The sequence below is a fragment of the Trachemys scripta genome, chromosome 4, assembly GCF_013100865.1.
Source record: "Trachemys scripta elegans isolate TJP31775 chromosome 4, CAS_Tse_1.0, whole genome shotgun sequence".
Taxonomy (NCBI): Eukaryota; Metazoa; Chordata; order Testudines; family Emydidae; genus Trachemys; species Trachemys scripta.
In genome coordinates this window covers 86,468,679-86,495,193 of record NC_048301.1, presented here as the reverse complement: position 1 = coordinate 86,495,193, position 26,515 = coordinate 86,468,679, and the positions used below count along the sequence as shown (strand labels likewise).

At 39.3% G+C, this 26,515-nt stretch overlaps 1 protein-coding gene across 2 annotated transcripts in view; it reads right to left on the bottom strand.

Annotated features, from left to right (window-relative positions):
• LUZP2 (leucine zipper protein 2) overlaps positions 1–26,515 on the bottom strand; it is a 355,370-nt gene that overhangs the window by 157,211 nt on the left and 171,644 nt on the right. For both annotated transcript variants that reach the window (XM_034769830.1, XM_034769831.1), the window contains exons 4-5: positions 24,603–24,684; positions 13,031–13,093 (exon numbers count right to left, since the gene is read on the bottom strand). In XM_034769830.1, coding sequence (XP_034625721.1) covers positions 13,031–13,093; positions 24,603–24,684 — 145 coding nt within the window. The remainder of the gene's footprint in view (positions 1–13,030; positions 13,094–24,602; positions 24,685–26,515) is intronic.

Here is a 26,515-nt window from a genome sequence, read left to right as displayed (position 1 = left end):
TCTACACTGGGGGGCTGGAGAATCGATCTAAGACACACAACTTCAGCTACGAGAATAGCATAGCTGAAGTCGACGCATCTTAGATAGACTTAGAATCAATCACTTACTTCGTGTCCTCGCGGCACAGGATCGATGGCCACCGCTCCCCCGTCGATTCCGCTTCCAGCTCTCGCCGTCGTGGAGTTCCAGAGTCAATGGCAGAGCAATCAGGGATCGATTTATCATGTCTACACTAGACATGATAAATCGATCCCTGATAGATCGATCACTACCCGCCGATCGGGTGTTAGTAGGCTGTTAGCATTTTATTATTATTAATAATATTACACTAAACTCTAGCTCCCACCGATGTAACTTTCCCACTACCCTGACTTAACTCTACCTCCGCGAGAGGCGTAGTGCTTAAGGTGATGTAGTTAGGTCGATACAGAGTCAGAGTGGACACTTTGTTGCTTACATCGACTGTTGCTGCCTTTCAGAAATCATCCCAAAATGCCCCACATTGGCAATTAAAACAGTGCAAGCGATCCTGTGAGGCCATGCACTGCCAACATAAAAGCAAAGCGTGGATACGTAAAACCGATTCAATTACTGCGGTGGCTGTATGTTGACGTAACTTAGGTCAACAATAGTGTAGACTTGCCCTATATGAATAGAACAAAAGACTGTTTACATAGTAGTTTCTTTAAAACCGTACTCTTTATAAAAGCACTTCAGGAAAACAAAAATTACTGAGAGCTACAGACAAATGTATTTTCCATTTCTAGTTTGCTTTTTATCACCTGTACCACTATCTGCCTACAAGAAATGTATCGTTTTCGCCTGTTCTGCAAGAGACAAAACAAAAACATATTTTTCTGATACTGATAACTCTACCAACTGTATGAATGCACTGGAAGATGTTTGTAAATAGAAACTTATATGCAGCATTATTGTAGCTGTGTTCATCCCAGGATATTAGAAAGACAAAGTGGGAGAGGTACTTTCTTTTACTGGATCAACTTCTGTTGATGAGCAAGACCAGCTTTCAAGACAAGCTTCAGGACCTGAAGAAGAGTTCTCTGTAAGCTTGAAACCTTGTCTCTCTAACCAACAGAAGTTGGTCCAATAAAAGATATTACCTCACCAACTTTGTCTCCGAAATATCAACTTAGAGATTCTCAGATATATCTTAAATTATAGCCCCTGAAAATAGTATGGGAAGCTAAGTGTTCATTACAGATCTCTCTCTGCCAATCAGATGGCATGCATTGGAGTCATCCAAAATTCTATTTTTTTTTATGCCTATAGAATGTCATATTGTATCAGGCTACATTTTTGTCATACTCAGTCATGTTATGGGCTAAGGTGATGCAAAATAAAAGGATAATGTTATGTGATATAAAGGTACTAGGTACAACATTCTTATGACTCTCTGTCGAGGATACAGGCAATGAGGCTGTATGAATGCACTGGAAGATGTTTGTAAATAGAAACTTATATGCAGCATTATTGTAGCTGTGTTCATCCCAGGATATTAGAAAGACAAAGTGGGAGAGGTACTTTCTTTTACTGGATCAAAGGGGGGGAGGGATAGCTCAGTGGTTTGAGCATTGGCCTGCTAAACCCAGGGTTGTGAGTTCAATCCTTGAGGGGGCCACTTGGGAATCTGGGGCAAAATCAGTACTTGGTCCTGCTAGTGAAGGCAGGGGGCTGGACTCAATGACCTTTCAAGGTCCCTTCTGGTTCTAGGAGATAGGATATCTCCATTTGCAAAGAGCCTTCAGGATGATTCCTGGCTCACCAATTTCTTGAAAATGGTAGATAAGTGTTCATTAGCTAAGATACTTTAGTATCTATCTAAGAATGCTTTTTACAGTCTTGTCAAGAGGAAATGAACTGGACATTAACAAAATACTAAATAGAAAGTGACTGCTTTTACCAGTTGAGCCATCATTTAAGTTAACCCAGAGTTGTAGCCAAGAATTTTAATTCTATACAAAAATAGCTATTTGTCCACCCTCGTCCCCACCCTCGCCCTTTAAAAAAGAATTATTACTGCATGTTGACACAGAATCCTGCCTTTGACACCATTCATAGTTGTAGCATTTCCAAACAGTTGTTGTGGAATGATATCCCAATGGATCTGCAATAGTTGATAAGTGACTGTGCCTTTGATTTAAAGTAAGCTGTTAGCATTTTATTATTATTATTAATAATGATAAAAATCACCTTTCATCCAAATATCTAATAGGACTTTACAAATATTAATACCCTGCACTTCATCTTTGTAGAATGAATTTTTGGGGGTCTTACTCGGTACACTGGAGTTCCTGGAATTCCAGGCCTATTAATGTCTGTCATGTCTTTTACTATCTTTGGCTGCCATGGAGACTATAATCTTTTCTGTCTTATGTAACCATCAGCAGTTTATTGATGCCTTTTTCATCGTAGGTAGATTATTGTCATATGGTCTATATAGGGCTACTCCTGGAGATCTCACTGAGCTTTTCAGCTAATGCAAAAGGCACACTTACCACCCCTGAAGTAGGATAAGATGTAATAAACACAATTCTTATGCTCTGCATTCAGCACTCGATTCCATTTTATATCTTGGGACAATTTAAGGTGATTATCATCATCTACAAGGATTTGAATGGCCTGGAAAATGGCTTTCTTTGAGATTTCCTTTACTCATCACAACAGTGATCTGAAGAAGAGCTCTGTATGGCTCCATAGCCTGTCTTTTTCACCAACAGAAAATGGTCCAATAAAAGTTAGTACCTCACTGACCTTGTCTCTCTAATATCCTGGGACCAACCCGGCTACAACTACACTGCACAAATTACAAAAGTTGCATTCAACTGAAAAGCTCTTGCTGTCTGTCTCTAGTGCCATTTCAGTGGTGAATGGCTGTAGACTTGCCTAAGTAAAGAACCCTCAGCTATGGAATTTGCTGTGGGCAGCACAGTGATGTATTTAGGAGTTCAACATTAGCATTCTCAGATTATTCTTTAATATTTACTTAAAATTAGCTGCTCCACAAACAGTCCTGGCAAGTAAAATCAGTTGCTACAATATTTTTAGGCAGCAAAAGGGGCCAAATCATCCATCTATAGAGTTCCGTTTTTCTTATCCAAACAACTTAATATACTATCTACGGCAATCATTTAGAAGTCTAATATTCATACATATGACCATCAAGAAACTCTAATACAGTATATCATCAGTACGCTATAGTGATAAGACACAGTGTGGTTTGATTTGTGATAATACAATTTTTCATTTTAGTCAAAGTTATTCACTTATATAACATCAGGCCTGATCCAAAGCTCAATAAATAATCATTGATATCAGTGGATTTTGACAGGCCATTGAGGGGCACAATATACATGCCTGCCAAAAACTCCACAAGACTGGTATTATTAGTTCCCTTTCATACCTAAATATTCTAATACACAATGAGGTTATTAGACTACTGCTTGAACACAATTCCAGTAAAACAGCCTTAACTTCTGCCCTGTCAGACTCCTTCCTCCTGAAGTATATGAAAATTTTATATACAAAATAAATGGTGAGGAAAAAGATATCTTGTAGGTAAGAATCTCAAGAGTAAGACATCCAGCTGTATGATCAGATGGAAAATGAAAATATTTCAAAGGATTTGTTCTAGGGTTTAAAACAAACAACCCATATCAATGAGGTAGATTTTCCTTGTTTCTGCTTATGTTAGAAAAAGATCACTTGAGTTAATGGAAGAAATGTCAAAGATTACAATAATCCATTTTTCATCTTTTACATGTTTGTCTTGATCTCGTTGTTCTGTCTTAATTATGTGTGTGTGAGACACACTTGCTTTTTTGGAAAGAGTTTATCCTCCATCACTTCTCACGCTATTTTGAAAACATAATATACTAAACCTGTGTCAGTTCCCCCCCCCACATACACCTTCTCTCTCTTTGCTTCGCATTTTATTCTCTTTCTCCTCTCCGATTCATGCCCTTTTATTGTACTCTTTCCCCAAGATTTAAACCTTTTATTTCTATATCAAACTTGGAACATTTGAGGGCTATTAATAAACATGAAGTTCTATAGTTCCATTAAGAGCATATATAAGTTATTTTGTTCTCTCTCTTGAGAAACCTGATGCCTTCTTGTTGTACAATATTTTGTTTATTGATCTTTAGTTTTAAAGGAGGAGGAAAGTGAATTATTTGCATTCTGATTCTGGGACCTATTTAGGTGGTGAGAGTTATGATTTCTAGCAATACCAAGTTATTCTCTCTCAAGAAGAACAGGGGCATATCAGTGACACTAAATTGCCAACATATTCCTCCCACTCCATTTCTGATGGGGTTTTGGGCATGGCTGAAGACTTAATAGAGCCAGTATATTTTTTCTCCTAAAGTGTTCTCTGATCCTCCCCATCCAGTTGTTAACTTAAATGGTAACTTGATTAACAATATCTTTTATATATTTTTCATCTCTAATTTGCAAATCTGTCATACCGCCTAGTGAAAGCTAAACAAAGGCATCTGCTAGTATGACTCAGCACTGGGCATTCATACAGTGTTCAAGCACCCAATAACATGATGACTCAAGAGAGCAACCCAGAATCCTTATGCAGAGTCCAAGAATACATTAAAAAATTGGTATTATTAGCATTAGAAGAAGTATAGCAGTACTGCCCAGTGAGGATCAGGATCCTGTTGTGCTGAGCACAGAACAGGGACATAGGAAAACATAGCCCCTGAAGAGTTTACAATCTAATGAATTACAATCACTGTGTTACATAGACTTTGCCTTGACAAGCAGCATTCACCTGATGTTCCCAGGGGCTTTGCAAATATTAAAAAATTGAATCTCACAATACTCATAATTTATGTATTTATTTATTTATTTTACTGTAGCATCTAGGGTATGTCTGCAGTGCAGCTGGGAGTGAGCCTTCCAGCTTGGGTAGACAGACTCACTCTAGCTGGCCTTGAGTTAGCACATCAAAAAGAGCAGGATGGATTTTGCAGCTCGGACTGGAGCTCAGGCTCTCAAGCCTAGGGAGCCAGGGTGAATTTGAGAGCCTGAGTCCCAGTGCAAACCGCAATGGCTATATTGCTATTTTCAGTGCACTGGCTTGAGCCCAGCTAGCATGAGTCTGTCTATCCTGGCTGGGAGGCTCGTTCCCAGTTTCCGTGTAGACATACCCCAAAAGGCCCCAACCAAGATTTAGGCCCCATTGTGTTAGTTGCTGTAAAATCACATTGTAAGAGACAGTCTTTGCTCTGAAGGGCTTATAGTTTAAACAGACAACTCCCACCTGTTTATGCTCTCTGTATGTATATATATATATCTCCTCAATATATGTTCCATTCTATATGCATCCGAAGAAGTGGGCTGTAGTCCATGAAAGCTTATGCTCTAATAAATTTGTTAGTCTCTAAAGTGCCACAAGTACTCCTGTTCTTCTTTTTGCGGATACAGACTAACACGGCTGCTACTCTGAAACATGACAGACAAAAGGTCACACAACAAGTTAGTGGCACATCCAGGTACAGATCCCATGTCACCCAACTCCCACTCCAGTCCCCATTCACTGCATCATGCTGCCTCTTGCTCAGTATTACTGATCCAAATTTATCCCTGATATAACTCTATTGACTTCAATGGAGTTAAACTAGGATTCCATTTAACCTATTATTCCTATTTCATAAATGGTTCAACTGAGGCACAGATGCAAACATTTTCAGCAGTGAGAACTACTTTGAAGTATTCAGTGTGTGGGTGCCAACCCTGAAACATAGAATAAGGTCTGATTTTCAGAGATGTTGAGCTGAGGTAGCTTCCACTGATTTTAGCTGGGATAGTGGGTGCTCAGCCTCTCTGATCATCCAACCCTTCATGACACAGGTTTGGAACCTTACAACTGTAATTCCAAGCTAGTGGATTCTTTAAAAAAAAAGTGTGACTAAATTATTTGCCTATGATATCTGTGTCAGAGACAAAAATAAGATCTAAATCTTCCAGGACTAACTCCTGTGACTTCCCTTGGCTTCAAATTAATTTCGCTGAGCCAACACCTCCTTGAATTGAGAAGCACAAATGCCCTTGGTTACAAAATCCCCCAAAATAAATTACTATAGAAAGAGGGATTGAACATCAAGCCCTTCCATCCGGCAATAAAAGTCTAACGATCTACCTAGGAAAGGTATTAACACTACATCTGGTTTAAACTTCAGATATATTAATGAAATATTTCTCTTGGAGTATTGAGAGAGGCCTTTCTATGACTGGTAGATGAAATCAGACAAGCATAACAAGACAAGATACATTAGAAAAGGCAGATTTAATCCCAAAGCATCTAAAAGATTAAAGGTCAAAACAGAAAAATGTAGTAGCCATTTAGATTGCAATTGTTAAGGACCCTGTGATATGGACAAGATTCCATGGTCTGTTGAACTTCGTTTGTTATACTGAATTGAAGTTTCCAATCCCCAAGAAATAGGATTCCCGAGTTACTAACACTCCACACCCACCAGACCCAACTTGTTCTGAGCACTTGGGAGATTGTCTCTCCAGTATCAAAACAGCTAAATCCGCTTCTGTGAATAAAGAATCAGGAAGTGCAATAACTGAAATATACTGTACAGTAGTATCCAAAAATCAATCAAGAATTCAGAGAGAGAACGGCATAAGCCAGGAGAAACAAAGGAAGACATAAGTGAATATATAAACTATCTGCACTGGTAGCCTGATTCCTCTCTCTGGTTCAGAATTAAATCTAAATATGTATCACTTCTTTTGGATTATATGTACCTGTACCTACACAGAATCCAAAAGGCAGCGAAGACCTGAGCTTGAGTTAACCCATTCCCAACTCACGAATACAGCTTCAACAGGCAGAACTCAGACATGCATTCTTAAACAAATGATAACAGTAATAATGGAGATATACCTATCTTATAGAACTGGAAGGGACCCTGAATGGTCATCGAGTCCAGCACCCTGCTTTCACTAGCAGGACCAAGTACTGATTTTGCCCCAGATCCCTAAGTGGCCCCCTCAAGGATTGAACTCACAACCCTGGGTTTAGCAAGCCAATGCTCAAACCACTGAGCTATCCCACCCCCATAACATATTGTGGAAGAAAGCAAATGTAAGAGGTGGGCAAAATAAATAAATATTTGTTGTTCTGGGATGAAAGGCAAAACAGAAAGTGGATTCCAGTTGGGTTAAATTCTGTTCTTAGTTACCCCATTCAATTTAGTGGGATTACATGTGTCACTGAAGACTAGAATTTGGTCTGTAATGGAAAAAATATCCATAAAGATTCTTTTGGAAGACAAATCTTTTTCATGGAACAAAGATATATTCTCTTTTTTTATCTTTAGTTTTGCAGCAGATAAGATAACAAGTCTTTCAGTCTTTCTCTGGACAGTATTCAGGAAGGTTTAAGCATCAGCTGCCTATGCTGATTTTCAGGGCAATTTTAGCAATAAGCACCATTCCTGAATGCTACGCAAGGTTTCAAATGTATTGCAAGAAAACCATTTAAGTAGATTGTGTTTCTTTACTGCTTGAGGTATACTGATAGCATCATCTGGTCCTCTTATGTTAAAATAAAGTGTATTACAAAGCAATGTATAATGTTTGTGGTATAGGCTTGAAGTTGCTTGTGCTAATACCGTTAGGGCCTGATTCTCCACAGACTTGAAGCCTGTACAGTCCTTTACATTTGTGGAAAGGAACAGTAAAGTGGATGTAAAGAGCTAACACCAGTGTGAGTGGACAATTCTGATATGGTAGAATGATGCATTAAGAGTACCACCCTTGAATACCCAATAGCTTAGGGGTTAGCATATTCACTCACCTTGTCTCTCTCTCCTGGGAGCAATGCGGCTACAACACTACTATCTGGTCTGAATGCTATCTGAATATAACTTTTCCCTCCATTTCCTTGCAGATGGAGAAACACTGATCTGATATTTAAGATGCATGCCTAACTTCATCAGCTTCTGTTCCATGGTCCTTGAAACAGGTCCCATTTCTTGCCATATGAACATACAAAGCCAATGAGCATGTAACTAGATTTCCACTCACATCTTCTTTTCCTAGTTAAGGAAAGAAACATTAGCCCAAATCTAATACATCTTTCTCAGTTTTGGGGATAAGCCTGTAATGTGTTCATTGTCTATCTTCTATTATCAATAGAATATCATAATTGTTTATGAAAAAGAAATATGGACTTGCTGAGTTCTCCTTCTGCTCTTGAGCTTGGAGAAGAAACTTTAAAACAGGAATCCAGCCAAAGTGAGACCATCCAAATTGAGACATGTCTTTTCAAAACAGTAGGGATGTTTAAAAAAAAAATTGCATTTTAGGCCATTGAATTATATTGATTTCTGAGGTAATCTAATGAAAGTTCTTTAAAAATCAGATGTACCAGAAATCATTAGATACTTTGTATTGTTCAGTTAAAATGGCATGTACAGCCCTAGAGCAATCACATGGCTACATTCTATATTTTCACATTTTAACTCTCCTTAGAAAGCATTTTTTGTGGAACAAGCATACAAATGTTGCTCCAATCCCTGAGAATTATCCAAACGCTATTCCCAGTCCAGAGAGATTTGTGGGAGTGCAGGTGGAAAATGAAATTGTCTCACAGGTGCCTGTGGGTAACAAATGTTCCTATTACGTTAATGTAAGCTAATATAAAAGTGCACTGAAGGTTGTAGCTCTTCACTATCTAGAATCAAGGCTAACTTAATATGTGGAAAAAAATATTTGTGGTAAATCACAATGGGGTTATTTCTCCTTCTTGCATTGCCAGTTTAAAAATAAAATAAGGTATATACAAGATGACTAATATTAACACTGGCCTGTTTGTCTCTTATTATGGCAAATATAAAGCTGGCATTACAAAAATACATCCCTATATCCTATGCTATTCACGTTCTTATATCATATCCATTATTGTGGTATCTGAGTATCTTCCACTGTGGCAATAAGCAACATGACCAGCATCTGCCACTTGTGGCTCATTCTCTCCCGCTTCTGGTCCTTAAAGGGAAATTTGAGTGTGAATCTATTTTTTAATTTATGTACGATATGTTATGTTTTTATGTGTATGTTTTAAACTGTGTGCATAATTTGGTCATTTTTGTGTAAGTTTTAAATGTGGGCATAATATACCTGTTTTTGAAAAAAGTGAGGTAGAAGTTTGCTTTGCATTTGGAACAGAAAGTGGTGAGCTTTCTGTTACTGAATGGGAAAATAAAGAGAATACTACAATTTAACCTTTTATAACCCTATTTCTCCAACGTACATCATTGCAACCTCAAAATTATAGCCAGACATACCATCCCTTTAGGGGAGGGGGCAGAATCTTTTACAAGAAATTGAAAATATTTAGTTTTTAATTGAAAAAAGCCAAGCACACCAGAAATGGTAAAGTTTTCGGTTTGGAGAACATAATCGTTAGCAGGTACAGAAAGCACGGGGCTAGATCTCCATGCCCAATGCTGACAATATATCCCAAAGAATATGCCATAGATGCGGTCACTAATTTACTTTTAACTTTTCTTCCAGACAACTTCAAAGATTCTTACTTTTCAAAGTTAAGATAAGGTTTGATAAAAGATTCCATGAACAACAGAAAAATTACAACTTGAAATTCATACTTCAGCTACACTGAAGGAAAAATAGCAGGTGAAAATTAAGGAGCTGATGGTTATCATACTTTTTGTTCTGTGAGCTGCTTTGAGAGACTCTCTGATATGCATCTCCTTTCCTCTCTTAGCTCCTATTTGTTCTGAAACATTTCATTCCACTGTCAGTCCAAAGACCATAGGCTATTCAAGACACTACTCAAGCACAAGCATAAGTCCTCTGCTAAAATGGACTTAATTGTTTGCAAAACATTGGAATAAACTAGCAACGGTAGGCTGGTACATGGAAATTTGAGAACCGCTGCAATAGACCAACTGATGCCTACAACAGGTAAGATAGACTGGTACACTTTATTCTATTTGTCTTTTTCATTTACGCATTCTCCTTTTTCTCCATCTTTTCTTGCCTTCTTCTGGGATGTATTGAAGTAAAATGAGGCCCTAAATAAGGAACTAAAATAGTAATTTAGACTAAACCTACTGAACCATATATAATGTACGCTCTTCATTTGCAAAACAACTAGGGTGAAATCCTGGCTTAATTTAAGTGAATGGGGGTTTTGCCACTGAATATAAGGGAGCCAGGATTTCATGCCTAATATGTTTAAAATCAACCAATATTTCAGACTGTAGATTCTATATATTTTCTGAAGGTCTCTAAGAACTTTTACTAATAGGAGTCTTTAAAATGGCATTTTGTATTACAGAAATAATTAATATGCTTTTCAATTAAAAGAAAATGCATCTACTTTACAGAGAAGAAAAAGCTACTAAACATTAACAATGTTTATTAATTACTACAGATTCTGTATGAACAGTGAATCTCCTAAGGGACAAGTTTGCTCAAAACACCAACACAGGTGGTCAGAAAATGGACCGACCTGGATTCAGGATGCATATGTTGTCATGACAAGTGGGTCCATGAAGTGTTTGGAGGAGCACTGGTCATACTTCCAGCCCACCCATAAGCCCCTTCCATATGCTAATGACATAGGAAATTCCCCTGCATTGCCTCTCTCCAATTCTCAGTCCCCTGACTGGCACCATGAAAATTGCATTTTGGCCATTCAGCTGTACAGAGGGATGGGAGGCAGATTTTCACCCTAAATGAATATCTGACATAGTATCATTTACATAATAAAATGACATGATTCATACAGCAAAATCAGAGAAGCATCATAGATGGTGGGATGTTCTAAATCATCTACTAAATCATTTCCAACCAACATCTTTTCCTTGCATCTTCTAAAGGACTTTGTCCAGTCAAACTTTTAAATTATAGGAAATATGGAGCTTTCTCTTCCCTTGACAGAATATTTCACACTATATATTAGATCTCACTATGAAGAAATGGTAAGTTGTACTGTTTCTAAATTTACAGATACTTAATTCCCTTCAGTTACCCCCACTGAAGCTCCTTACACAGTTTTTCCTACCTTTTTGATATTTACACCCTTCAAATACTTGTAGACAGTTACTTCCACCTTTTGACTTAGGGCCAGATACCTTCACTTAAGTTGACTGGTATATAATAAGTAAATTATAAGGGAAAGGAAGGACTGTCCAGTGGTTAGGGCATAAGCCTAGGACTTGGAAGACCTGGTTTCCATACCCTGATCTACCACAGACTTCCTGTGTGACCTTAACTTCTCTGTTCCTCATGTGAAAAATGGGGATAATAAGTGTCCCCTACATCACAGGGGTGTTGGGTAATAAATACATTAAAGATTGTGAGATGCTCAGAGACTATGGTAATGGAGGCCATAAGTATCTTAGATAGTTCCATTGATTTCAATGGAGCAGCTTGAAAAATGAAGTACTATTGTACCTCAGTAAAAGGATAAATACCTCACCTTTAAAAAGGTGCTTATTGACTCAATTTTAAATAACACCTCCAAAAAAGGAAAAAAATAATAAATATGTTGTACTAGTTGTATATGCAGAGCTATTTAGAAACAATGGATTATAAAGTACTTTACTGTTCTTTCTGGCTAGATTTTTCAAGCAATGTTGCATATTAGACAATAGTAGATTTTCTTGCATTCTATGTCACACGCAGCATTGAAAGTAAAATCTCATATCTTTGAGCAAAAGGGAAATAACATTTTTATTTTGGATGGGTGGTAAGAGGGGACTGTCTGTAAGCATAATGCCCACAAATTTGGTTTCATTACCATCACAACAAAGTACAATACTTAAAAAGCAACACCACCACAAAACAAAAAACAACTGAAATAGGATATAGCTGTATGCTGTATCTTGCTAGCAAGGACATCAGTTCACACTGCTGTTTCAATTTATTTGTTTTTTCTAAATGCACTTTTTCATTTTTTGGATGCATTTTCAACATGTCACTAAAACTTCATCTCTCCAGTACACTGCTGTATGTTCCAATTCTGAATTAAAGCTATAATTTCTTTCAATGTACGAACTGTGGGAGAGCTTCGTTTTTTTTCTCTATCCCCCTATGAAATGTCATTTGGCTACCTCGAGGGTCAGTTAAAATAAGCAATTGAAAAAAAATCTGTGTGCCAAACCTACACAGCTAAATATCTATCACGATTGTTCCATGTGCAGACAATACTGCATGCCAGTTGCTTGATTTAAGAAGAGTTGGAACGGAATTTATTAGTAAGAGACAGGAAATCCATAGTAGTGATAGAAGGCCTTATTTTTTAATGTTCTCCTTTCATCTCATCTCTGGGTCTACCAAACTGTGCTTCTCTATATCCTCAGGTAAGGGTGCTGAATGCTGATAAATGATACAGAACATTGAAACAGCAACCTTGGTGTAAATCTTAGCTAGTTCACTATACCTGACCCACACTTCTTTTGGATACTATATGAATCAAGAAATAAAATGATCTATACCTGATAGTAACTCTGTTGCAGATACAGTATGTGAAACAATCAGGCATTGCAGCGTCCACCATTTTTAATCACAACCTATATCTCTCTTAATCAGATATATGTTAAATACTCACAACAGTAAAATAGGAGGTTTATATATTCAAAATGCTCTAATTTAATTCTGATGCCAGCATTTTTAGGATTACACATAAACCACCATTAAGTTTTTCAAGGTTATGTACTCAAAAATAAAGATAGAATACTATGATAAAAAGAGTGTTTGCACCTGTACGATCTCATATCATGTCTTAATAGAATAAATCTGAGCAAACATGGAAAATTTCACAATTCCAGAAAGTAAAACAAAGCTGAAAACCTGTGCCTCTTTTATAAATATACTAACAATTTGACCACTATTCCTTTCTTGGTTTAATCTCACAGAACAAACTAAAGTGCATTCAATGTTGTTCAAATATTGAGACTTCTTTAAAATCCACTCTAAAAATACTTTGCTGACAATCAAATATCCCTCTTACCTCATTCTGGAGATCTCTGATCATTTTGCTCTTCCTTTCCATTTCAGTCTTCAGAAAATTAATCTGCCAGTTTAAAAAAATGCTGAATGTTAAATTTTGAAGCATACTACAAATGCCACACAATCATTTCTTTTCCACTCTCTTGCTTTTCTTTTCTTCTTCACAACTTTTGATAGGCTATTCAAAAATTAAGCCACTAATCATATCTATCCCTACCAATAAGACACCTTACTTAACTAAAAGAGGTGCCCTGCCTTGGTAGACTACAGTTTCATATCTATTAAATAGTCTGTAATAAAGTGACAATACAGGTAGCTAAGGGATTCACTAAACAAGATAGGTTAATAAAGCAACTCATTCTGCATGAAAATCCTTAGAGTCCTAGTTTTGTTTTTGGATGGATCTGATACATCCAGATTTTTTCAGAGAATTGAATATTTTTAGAACAATAAAATTTGCTGTTTTTATAATCACAAAATCTAAGCAGTTTTCAATCTCCTATATGTTAACATAACAGCTGTCAGATTCTAACACCCTTACTTATACTAAATAGCATTACTACTACATGAGTGGCTCCATCAAGCTTTTGGAGCCAATGAGTGCACTCATGGAGTAAAGGTGTCAGAATCTGGTTCCTAGCCTATGCTAAATTCAAGGAATTCTTACATGAAGAAGTTTGACTCAATTTCTGCAGTTCATGTAGTTCAAGAAGGATCATTGGTTTACACAAATCAAATTGTATTTTTCTTTATAGGAGTCAGACTGCATTCACTTCATTGCTAGGTAACTCAGCATTCACTTCATTGCTAGGCACATTTTAGAGGACAGTGAGGGATAAAGGTGTATGTAGTTAAAATAAACATGACAATGTGAAAATATCCATTTCATATTAGGATGTCATGGCAATCCTAAATGAGTTAGCAATATAGAGATTAAAAAAGTAGACCAGCTCTCTCTGCAACAAACAAACAAACAAATAACAAAAAGCATTCACACAAAGAAAAACAGCTGAGGAAACTTTGTAGTTCACATAAGAGCACTTGTGAAAGTATTCCTATAAATTCACTTTGGGAAAACCTGCTGTTTTAAGAAGGAGGACGACATTAGGATACAGATCCTTTCACCCCTGGAATACGGGCCTCGGTGGCTTTACCCTAAGACAAACTCTTCTTTAGATTGTGTGACATTGAGTAGATTGTTTTAGTCCACTTCGTGGGGAGAGAGGTCAGTAATTAAAAAACACCATCACACTTGGCACCACTGATAACCATACCAGCAATGAAGCCAGTGAACAATCTATCAGTGGGGGGAGAGGTCCCTTCAGGTCAGGGATGATTGGCAGGGCTATATGGAACTTTTGCTGTCCAAGTCCTGTGGATAAAGACCTAAATTGTGGAAAATACTGATTATTCTCAACTCCCATTGATTTTAGTGGGAGTTGAAGACTTTCAGCAACCTCACAGATGATCAAGATGCTCAAATGGAGAATTTTAGTCTGCAAGACATTTGGCCTAAAACATCTGGGCTTTACTAAACCACTTAAAAATAGTCACTGTGAAACAGGTCCAAGAACCATGGAGGAATCACAAATAGAGTATAGGATAAATGTGGCTCTTTAGATGCACTGCTCTATCTGTTCAAAGGATATAGTTAAGACAGGCAAAAAAATTGACCTTCATTGACATGAGTCCTATTTCTCAGTCATTACTCTCAAGAGAGATTCCTTGTCATTTTCCCTCCAAAGTTGCTCATTTCTGGTGCTGAAATAACTAAAATAATAGGAGCTTGGTACAGGATTGGTAATAGGATGGTACAGAAAATGTTCTCAATGTGCTACTGCTATTATAGGACATGGACACTAGCCTGGCTATTCTGCTAGGGTGAAATTTAGTGTATTTTAAAGGGTCCCACAAAGCCGTATGTGCCACGTAAGCTTTTTGCACAGTAGACGTAAATCACACTGATGTGGGCATCTAAGAATATGTGTACTAAATCAATTAACCTAAATAAATACATTTTCGTTTTCCACAGAAAACCATTTCTTTTCAAGTTAAACTATATCTGAATTAAGAAAAAATGCATGTATTGTTTACATTCCTTGGAATTCTAAGGCTGTGCCACTTAATCTTTAGCAGCTGAAGAGCCAATTAGTCATAAAACAAAGCTGCAGTAAGCCACATAAAAGACTTAGATTTATATTACTTGGCTACTAGAGCTAATATAGAGATAACCCCATCTGTCCATTTGAGTGTGTCTGTGTATGCCTCTATATTTTGGTGCCCTAAGGCAATTGTCTCAGTGTCAGGATGTTGCATGATGCTTTTATTCAAATCCAAGGAAAGAACATCATGCAAGGCTATAAAGGACTGCATGCGGTTTGAGAACCTTGAGTTGAAAAATGCTGCTTGGGGGCATATAATAATAGTGCATGAATCAATACTTAAGTGGGTGTAGAAACTCTGCTTTCTGCCTCCTCCACCCGAATACACCTATTATTATCATATGCATGAATGGCCATTCAAGTTCTGGTATATCTTTTTGTTTAAATTAAAGGCTGAGAAGCCACTCAGGAGTTTTCTGCATCCCGTTATTCAGTCTTTTCACCCAGTTTGGCATCCATGGTTATCAAATGCTTTTTGCCTTTAACTGATATCTAGCTGCAATTAAAAATAAATATTGAAAATATATTACAGCTCGAAGCCAGTGAACTTTTCAATGTTAAACAAGGACTGTGCTTCTGTGTCTCCAGGAGACAAGTGTTTCAGAGCTTATTACATTTGTTAAAGACAACAGCTTTCATCCACTGGCCTTTACTCTCAGCAGTTTTTGACCTTGAAATTTCCAAATTAACCTCCCTCCTGAAATACAAAATGTTCTAACAGATGGCAATGATCTAATTCTAAGAATCAGACATTTATTTTATATGAACATTTACCATAGATGAAGGACAGAAGAACACCAACATGTAATTGTTATTGCACAGTCAAAGCTTGCAAGCTGGATGCTTAGTCACTACTTATGTCTCACGTAAGACAGGTTAAGCCATGAACAATTAACAATGCACTGAAGTACAGCATGTGCACTGATATTGTCCATTGCTATGGCTACAACTGGGAGTCCTGCCATAGTCAATGGTATATCTGTTATGATCCTGCTCTGAGGGTTGTATTATGCTAATGGTTTAGTTTGGGTAGAGTTGAAAACAAAGCAGGCAGATTCTCAGTACAAGAATATATATTTGGAAAAGAAAAATCAAAGTTTTAAACTGGGAAATTTTATTCACTTGGGCCCAAATCCTGGTCCCAGTGAATTCAACATACAAACTTTTGGCTTTGACAGGACCAGGATTTGGCCCCTGGAGTAAGCTACATTCTGTTGGTATTAAACCCCCCAGACTGCCAAAAAGTTAGATCTGCCATGTCTTTTGAAGAAAATAGAGAAAACTTGCTTCATTGGAGGCTGAATCCCATAAAGTGCTAAGCACACTTAACTGCCATTAATATTAATAGGAGCTGAGGACACTTGGTGGCTCTTGGAATTTTCTGCAGGATTCTGGATTGAATCCTTAAAGATATTTCACGCAGATAAACTTTTCTATTTTTGTCATAATGGCTTTAAGAGGTTTTTGTTAAGGCTGTTTTCAACAAAAGATGGTCATTTATTATGGCTCTGCTCTGACTGAAATGCCTGTTATTTAAATGAAGTGAACAGTCTATATATTTCTAGCAAAAGGCAGGATAGATCTGAGGTTTTCATTGTTAGATTCTTATTCATGATTAAAGATCGCTGGAGGAAATCTTGCATTCTTTATTACTACTATTTCTCATATTTTAGCATTACTATTTTATTTATATTTACTACTAATAAAATTACTCTGCGGTTGTTAGCAACACTGCCAGGTCCAAGCCTGGATAAAAGAGAAGGGTTCTGCAGCTGGGTTTGTGACCCACTCAGGTAAAAACTTATTGCATCAGAAGCAGTTCAGTTAAACAAAACCTGAAGATGGTAGGTGCAGATGGAGCTCAAAACCCAAGTACGACAGATCTCAGTGAAAGTCGAAAGGAAGATCAGATCTCAGGACATCTAATCATGATGACTAAATCCATAACAAGAGTAGCAACGTGGAATGTACATATTCTGTATAGCATGGAAAGCTGGCACAGGTTACATGAGAAATGAAAAAATACCTTCTGAACATACTTGCGTCATTGAGACGTTATGGGCAGGGAGTGGCAAGATGCTGTCTGATGGTGGTACAATCTTATTATGCTGGATGACACCATAGTGAAGACCCTGATGCCTTGGAAGCCAGTGAACAACAAAACAACAACAGGAAAGCTCCACACAAGACATGCCAAGTGTAGAATAATGTAAGTACATGCACCAACAAATACAGCGGGCAACAGTGAAAAGTATACATTCTATGAGCAGTGGCAACAAGTATTGGATGATGTGCCTAACCATGACATCAGGCTGATGATAGGTGACTTCAATGCACAAATCAGCAACAACTCTACTGGCTGGCAAAGAGTCCTGAGCAAACAGCAAAAGATATCCAAACTAATAATGGTGAATGGACCCTGAATCTCTGTGGCATAAGCATTCTAGAAATCGACTCTTCCAAGACAAGAGGATTCACAAGCTCACATGGAGCTCACCAGATAATACATCTGTCAACCAGATAGACCATGTGTGTATATCTACAAGATGGCATCTTCTTTAAGGGATGTCAAAGTCAGAAGAAGAGCAGATGTTGGTTACTATATTTTAGTGGTCACGTTACAACTTAAACTCAAAAAGATCACAAAGACAGATTAAAAGTGTTACAGTACGTGATGGGGAATCCACCCCACACAAGCCCTGCTGGGATTAAGGTGGTTAGCTGGGCCAATTAACTCTTCGCCGGAAGAGGAGCCAGGGAGCAGGGATTAATTAGATGTGGCTCAGCTGGATAGGAACAGGAAGGGCCTGTATAAAGCCCAGGAGCTGAGAGCAGGTGGGAGCTGCAGGGGAAGTAGTCTGCAGTTAGTCCTTGGGAGAAGGGAGGTGTGTTTGGAACTATAGAGATAGGTATCATACAATTAGTTCCTGGGAGGAGGAAGTTTGGGCTGGAAAACCTGGGGGTGGGGGGAGAAGCCAGAAAGATAGAAAGATAGGAAAGGCTCAGGGACCTTCGCTGCTAAATAGAGGGTCCCTGAGTTGCATCACGGAGTAGAGGGTGTGCCTGGCTTCCCCTACCAGCCACTGGCACCATAGATGCAGTGAATAGGAAGACTGCCTAAGACTGCTGATGAGAAGAGACTTTGATACCCCAGAAGGGGGAAAACACACTGAGTGACCTGGCCGGAAGGCTGAGTCACAAAGAAAAAGCAGAAGCTCCTGGACTGAGAGAGGGGCTGTGGAGTGAGAGAGAGAGATGGAGTGCAACTAAAGGAAGGTGCATCAGCCTGTCAGAGCTAATCCCCATAACCGCCATGAGGCAGCACCGTCCAGCGCTGAGTAGAGCACCCCGTCACACAGGAATAGAGAAGTTCAAGGAAAAAGAAATGCAGATCAGATTCCAGATGGAATTTAGCAACCATTCCAGTGTTTTACAAAACCACAAGGAATTAAGTCTCAAGGAGAATGGATCAAATTGGAAGAAGACAGTAGTTGAGACAGCAGCTGAAGTAACGGACCTACAAAGAGGATGGAAGAAAGAGGAATGTGTTTAAATAGTTGAATAGGACTATTTATGTACCTAAAGTTGTGTGTGTGAATATCATTGGTAATAGGTCTTTGTTAGCCTATTCTTACTCACTACTTTAAAAAGCCAGTTAGATGCATCTTAATGTCAGTATTAAAACTAATAACTGAAAGATTTCAGTCATTTTTTTAAATTTCTAGTATATGTAGTACCTATATTTTTCAGTTCACAAACAATTTAGTTCACAAAGTAATATACTTTATACTGTATAATATTAAAGGAAAGTGAAATATTTTATTGCACACACACAGAGAACTATTTCAAATATTGTGGGTCTGAAAAAATGGGATACAAATCTAAGCTCTGTTTTCTTTCCAATAACAATTTATAAATTATTCTATAATCTAAAAACTGAACTAAAGAGATAATCAATTGAAAGCTGTTTCAGATGCTTTAAACAAAGTTCTAGGATGAGAGAAATATAATGGATTTTTAAAAAAAGAAAGCCGTATTTCTTCCTTTTTCTTTTTTCCCTCCTCTCTCATTTTTTCCCCTCATTTTTCCCATTTCAGTTTAGATTTATTTGTTTTTAAATGTCATACACCGCATGCTTCATAAAAGGTACTTCCCTGACAAACTACATCATAGCAGTTTTAGATTAAATCTCAGGAAATACTTTCTAACAGCAGGGGAATGGACAAACTACCTAGGGAAGTCACGGAAGCTCCTTCACTAGATGTTTTCAAAAAGAGGCTGGATAGACATCTGTCCTGAATGGTTTAGACCCAAAAGCTGCTGCATCTTGTCAGGGGGTTAAGACTAGATGACCCTTGCAATCTCTTCTAACCTTATGGTTCTATAATTCTAAGGTAGCATATACAGCTACATTTTATTGGACACACATATATATAAGGCTACGTTTTCGTCACAGTTATTTTTAGTAAAATCATGGACAGGTTACAGGCAGTAAACAAAAATTCATGGCCCGTGACTTGTCCATGACTTTTGCTATATATCCCAACTAAAACTTGAGCGGGGGGCTGCGGATGCTCTGAGTGGGGCAGCAGGGGGCACTGCAGGTGCTGGGGGAGGTGGCCTGGGTCTCCCACTGGTGTTGGGGGGGGAGGATTGGCAGGGCTCGGAGGGGCTCCCTACCCAGCTCCATGTCCCTGCAGCTCCTAGGTGGTGGAGGGGCCAGGGGCTCATCCGCATGCTGCTCCCGGTCCCATCACAAACACCATCTGTGCAGCTCTCATTGGCCGGGAACCGCAGCCAATGGGAGCTGTGGGGGTGGGGCCTGTGGGCATGGGCAGAGCATGGCAGGGAGCCCCCGGCCCCTTCACCGCCTAGGAGCTGCAGGGCCATGCCAGGGGTAGCCCCCACCCCTAGGTAAGTACCCCCCCACACACCCGCCAACCCCCTGCCCCAGCCCCAAACTCTCTTCCACACACCCAAACTGCTGCTACTGGCCCAGAGACTGTCTGGCTCGGGCAGCCCCTGAGCCAGCATCAGCCGCTGCAGATGTCATGGAGGTCATGGAAAGTCACCAAATCTGTGACTTCTGTGACTGACAGACTCGCAGCCTTACATATATACACACATATTGCTTATTTTGTGTACAACGAATGCTTCTTCAGCAGAAGCCATTAAAACACAGCATTTGCTGAAACATTTAGATTTCTTTCCAGGGCTGGCTCCAAGTTTTTTGCTGCCCCAAGCAAAAAAATTTCCCCACATCTCCTGGCCCCGCCCCAACACCGCCCCATTCCAACCCCTTCCCCAAATCCCCGGCCCTGCCTCCTCCCCCAGGTGTGCCACATTTACCCTCCTACCCCTCCCTCCCAGGCAAGCTTCTTTGGAGAAGGGGAAGGAGGCAGAGGTGAGTGTTGGGGGGGGGGGAGAAATGGTTCCTCTGCCCCCCTCCCTGGATTACTTCCTGCAGCCCACCCCGTGCCCCCCACCGCCGCAGCTCACCTCCGCTCCGCCTGCTCCCCTGAGTGCGCCACCACCGCTGCTCCGCTTCTCCGCAAAACAGCTGATTCATGTGGCAAGCCTAGGAGGGAGGGGGGAGCGGGCGGTTCCTCTGCCCCCCCCCCCAGGGTTACTTCCTGCAGCCCTCCCCGTGCCCCCCACTGCCACAGCTCACCTCCGCTCAGGGCTGGCTCCTGGCTTTCTGTACTCCAAGGTGGGGGGAGGGGGAGAAAGGAGCTGGAGTGCTGCCCCTTGGAAAGTGCTGCCCCAGGCACATGCTTGGAGCGCTGGTGCCTAGAGCCAGCCCAGTTTCTTTCATTCGATCAAAATTATTTGGCGATTTCATGTTGAGTTCATGAATAGTTTCAATTAACTCAAAATAGCATTTTTCGGTGAATAAACTACTAGTCCATAAAATTTTGCCCAGGCCTAGTTTATATAATATGGCCAGTGGGTGATAAAGGATTAATATAGTAAGTTCTGCAAAGCTCTTGAGTAATGTATTCAAGATGCTATGGTGCTGTTAATTTAGATCTGCCAATTTAGGTCAAGCCATCTATAATATTTCCACATTATTTTTAATATAATTTGATTTACTTAATTATTTTAGGTTCTTAAATACAACCATTTTGCAGTTATTTAATAGATCCCATCATTGCCCTCTGGCAGGTGTTCTCTATTTGTTCAAAATATGTAATGCTAATTTACCAATTGAGTAACACGCAATAAGTAGGAGATTGATTATATTATTCCGAGTTGCCAAGAATAGAACAGGCATTCTAACCTTCCCTCCTCCAGCAATTTTCTGCAAATATTCCAGTTTGAGGCTTTATGGGCTTGATTCAACAATGATTCTTACCTCATTTACACCAGTGTAAATCAGGAGTAACTCCACTGACTTCAATAGAGTAACACCTATGCATGTTTGACCAGAATAAAGCCTTACAGTTAAGTAAAACAGAACTAAATGCAACCCTCACCCTCCACACCAGACTTCCCTCTTCAAGTATTAAGAAAATGTCTTACAGATTTTTGTCCATATCATTCAACTGGCTTTCAGAAAGGTGTGGAACACTTCAGGAGACAGGATTAAGTGACAGTAATAATAATTATTTCCATTTTTATTGCATCTTTCAACTAATCATCTCAAAATACTTCAAATAGTAATTCATTTTACTGAAGGCTACACTAAGAGGTTAATTGTCTTGCACGGGGTCACATACCAAAAGCTCAACTTTGCTACCCTTGAAATCATTGGGAGGTCAATCACTCGCAAAGCTGAGAATTCTGTGTCACAATCTCCTCCTCTAACCAGTTGACAACAACCTGGGACAAAGTCTCCTCTCAGTTACACTGGTGATCTATCCCACTGTGTTCCAAAGGTGGAAGGGGGTGGTGCAGAATCACTGAATTGTAACTAAGAATTTTGGCCCTTGTATCTCACTCCAGGATTACACCCTACCCTGAATGCACCATGAAAGAGATCCCACAGAAGGTAAAAGCTAATGCAAAAGAGACAACTTTATATAAAAATAGGAAAAATTAAGTGTAAAATTAACTCAAAATTTTAGAGATACCTCTTTGTTGACCTAATTTGAGATGCAAGAATTTATACCACTGTTGAACTGCTCTTAAACATAGACAGTGTAACAAACAAGAAGTCAGGCGATTCTAATTTAAAGTTTGTTTTGTTTTGTGTTTTGACTCCAGCCACTAGGATGACCAGATAGCAAGTGTGAAAATTCGGGATGGGGTTGGGGGGATAATAGGAGCCTATGTAAGAAAAAGCCCCACATATCGGGATTGTCCCTATAAAATCGGGACATCTGGTCACCCTACCTATCATTAATACTCATCTTTATTACCGTACATTACTGACTCTTCACCGAGGTCAGTGGAGGCCCATCAATGTAGTTGAAAGCAGAATTTGGCTTACCATGTTTTCAACTGGTTGGAGAAGAGAATTGGGATAAACAAATCCTGTGCTCTGCTTTGCTATTGACTTTAGGACAGTACTCCCATTTAAAAACTATTGTTAGATTAGCTAGATAATTTGTTTTAATTTTCTTGACACACATTACCATGACTACCTTGGCAGGACTAATTTTGACCTGCTTATTTTTTTATACTATAATCAAATATAATAAAATACAATCAAATTAAGCATATTCTTTTCATTTTCTGCCCAAAGCAAAGCTTAAGTGTTGGGGATTTTGTTTGTTGTTTTGTTCTCTCTCTCTCTCTCCCCCCCCCCGCCCAAAAAACAAAAACAAAAAAACCCACACCCTCAAACAATAATAAATACCTAAATATGTGGCAAAGAGGATAAAATGCTTTGTAAAGGAATGGATTCTCCTCCAAAGCTTTCAGAGAGCAGTGAAGAAAAAATACTTTCTGATATTATAAATATTCCCTTGGAAGTTTTCTTTTAAATTATGATTATAAAATGCACTTTATTTCTCCTTTACAGCAGAATGCTTCCATACATGTATTTGGACCAAACTATTTCTTTTTTTCAAAAGCATACTATGAGCTGGATATAGGGTGCATTTCAGCAATGCAGTTAAACATGTACTTAACGTTAAGCACGAGTAGTGCCACTGACTTCCATAAAATTACCCAATCTTTTAGGTACCTTGCTGAATTGGGGCCACAGTATCTGATCTTGCTCCCACTGAAGCCAATGGAAATTTTCCTATTAACGTAAGTGGGAATATGATCAGTCCTAAACTAGTTAATAAAATTCACATCTTGTTAAACAAGCATTCACAATCTGGCTCAGTGACAAATAAGAGGAATATCAACCTTAATCTAAAAATCACATTGTGCCAAATGTTTGCAAAGCTTTGCAAAATTATTTAATTCCTGTTTTTATTTACCCTATTCTTATGTTCACCCCACTCTTGTCTTTTAAGCCTAAAAATAATTAAATATGGCCAAATAAATAAAATAAATAAATCATCAACTAGTATTTCCAACCAGAGTGAAAACAGACGATAACCAAGAAATCTGGCAAAACAGCTTTCAAATAGTATTAAAATGTTCAGTTAACTGATGACCAACTGAAGACAGATCATTTACAGAGATGTTTTGTTTATTTAAGCACTGACATTTATAGGGCACATTTCCTTATTTATGTCCTAGCAGCAAACCAGTTATACAAGAGAAATGAGAAACGGGTTGTAATTTTCTATGCAGTCGTAAAATCTGACCATTTATGCTCAACAGAATAACAGTAATACACAAAGGTTGATTCAATTGTCCCCGGTTAATGGCAGATTTAGCCAAAAATTATTACACAGTTTAATGATTACTTTCATCTGAGTTCATGGATTACAACACTGAGACCCAGATCCTATTTCTTTTTAAGTCAATGGGCAAATCACCCACTGATTTCAACAAGATCAAGATTGGACCTTTGGGACCTGATTAGATTCTTATGGACACTCTTTTCAATCTGGTATGATTCCACTTAAGTCAATGGAATTATAATAGTATAAAGTGGTAAATAAATTAATGGAGATATCCTATCCCCTAGAACTGGAAGAGACCTTGCAAGGTCATTGAGTCCAGCCTCCTGCTTCACTAGCAGGACCAAGTACTGATTTTGCCCCAGATCCTTAAGTGGCCCCCTCAAGGATTAAACTCACAACCCTGGGTTTAGCAGGCCAAGGCTCAAACCACTGAACTATCCCTCCCTCAATATACATGAGAGTAAAGGGCTTTTGGGTGCAGCCTCCTTAGAGCAAGGACTAAGGTTGTCTTGGTCATCAAAGCACTATGCATAATCAATAAATAATTATAACTTTGGTCATGCAAAGATATTTGAGATAATGAAATAAATCACAAGGGAGGAGAGTAGAAAGACAGAAGAAACAAAAAAGAATACAGAAGAAAGGACAGAGAATCACTCACAGTAGCCTGCTGTTTTTCTGCTTTCTCAGCTGCCTCATTAAGCTGCTTTTGAAAGGCCTCCTGGAGAGATTTCATTTCTTCCCTAGATTATTGAAAAGAAACAATACAAACTTCACCACTACTCTCCATTAGGAAATATGGGGGTTTTTTTGTTTACTTTAGTTAAACAGACTCATTTAATTATGCAGCATAACAACCAGGAGTGCTGTGTCTATGTGTTTTCTTAAAGCCATAATGGTCCAGTGAACTCCAGTGCAGATGCAAAAATAAATTTTATATAAATATATATAAAAATGGTAAGTAGCTACCTTTTGTATCTAACAAGTACCCTCCTGTGAAAAAAATATCTGCTAATTGTGTAATTTCTAGTGAAAAGAATAGTAACAGTGAAGAAAGGAAAGAGAAGCACTTTGAACAAGGAAATATACTACTGTCTATGAGAGCTTGTTTATATTTGCTTTTAAAGAGAAGAGAAATTCTAGCTGGTAAACCTAAGCCACTAGTTCTCTCTTTCTAGAATCAAATGATAAACTGGAATCTTGGGAGTTGTCTTAATTGTTTAAAATAAACACTACCAAAAAAATAAAATAGAGATTTATTGGAAAGTTTAGGTACTAAGATCCAGCCCCTTTGCATTGCTCAGGAAGTGAAAAGGGACCATAAACTGGCAACGCATTGCAAATAGAGGATTCATGTGGAATACAAATTCCCTTCTGGCACAATTATGTCTGATACAAGTCTTACGCTAGCCACCCCTTCACCCCTAACACAGGCCATTTGCAAGGGTTGTGGTGCTGCTACAACAGTGACATATCTTAGAGCATTCTAACAGCATTATCAGGGATGCCACTGGCACAGATCAACCTCAGAATCAGGAAGCTGGAACCCGTGCCTGCCTTGAGCCAGGAGACAGTTTAGCCCAGTGACAGCTCGATGGGTGTAGAATTAGGGTTACCATTCGTCCGGATTCCCCTGGACATGTCCGGCTTTTTTCATTTAAAAAGAGTGTCCGGGGGTAATTTGTCAATGTCCGGACTTCCCCCGCCCCCCATGCAGAGCGTGCAGGGCTTACAGGGCAGCCGGCCGGATGGTGCCACTCGCACGGGCTCCGGCAGCCAGAGCCCTTCCTTCACTTCCCCCCTCCTCTCCCCTGCAACTTGAGACCACTCCCCTCCTCTCCCTCCGTCCCCCCGCCCTGCATTCACAGATCGCCGGCCGTCGCCTCGGCCTCCGGCAGTCTGGAGATCCGACCCTGCTCCCCTCCCCCGCTTCTGAGCATGCTGCTCTGCAGCACAGGAAGGGGTCCGGGGGTCAGAGAAGCGGCAGGGAGGTTCTGGGGGGGGTAGTCAAGAGACAGGGAGCAGGGTTGGATGGGTCAGGAGTTCGGGGGGGGGCTGTCTGGGGGTTGGGGGTGTAAGGTTTTGGGCAGTCAGAGTACAGGTGGGGGGGGTCTCAGGAGAGAGCAGTCAGGGGACAAGGCACAGGGAGGCTTAAAATTTTGCTCTAAATTTTCAAATTTTTAATATTGTTTTGAACATTAACATATTTAGTGTTATTTAATATCTGTCCTTCAATAGAATGGTTTTAACTATATAATAAATACTTATTAATGGATGAAATTCCAATTTAAATTATTAATTTTTTTTTTTTTTAACTACTGGATGTGGATGCGGACTGGCCGCGTATAGTAACCAGGAAAGGGCAGGTAGTCACGCCTGTACATAAATAGGGGGTGGGGTTCTGGAGGGCAGTTAGGAGCAGGGGTCCCAGGAGGGGGCAGTCAGGGGACAAGGAACAGGGAGTCTTAGGTAGGGGGTGGGGTTCTGGAGGGCAGTTAGGAGCAGGGGTCTCAGGAGGGGGCAGTCAGGGGACAAGGAGCGGTTGGGGTGGGGGGCTGGGAGTTCTGGGGGGGG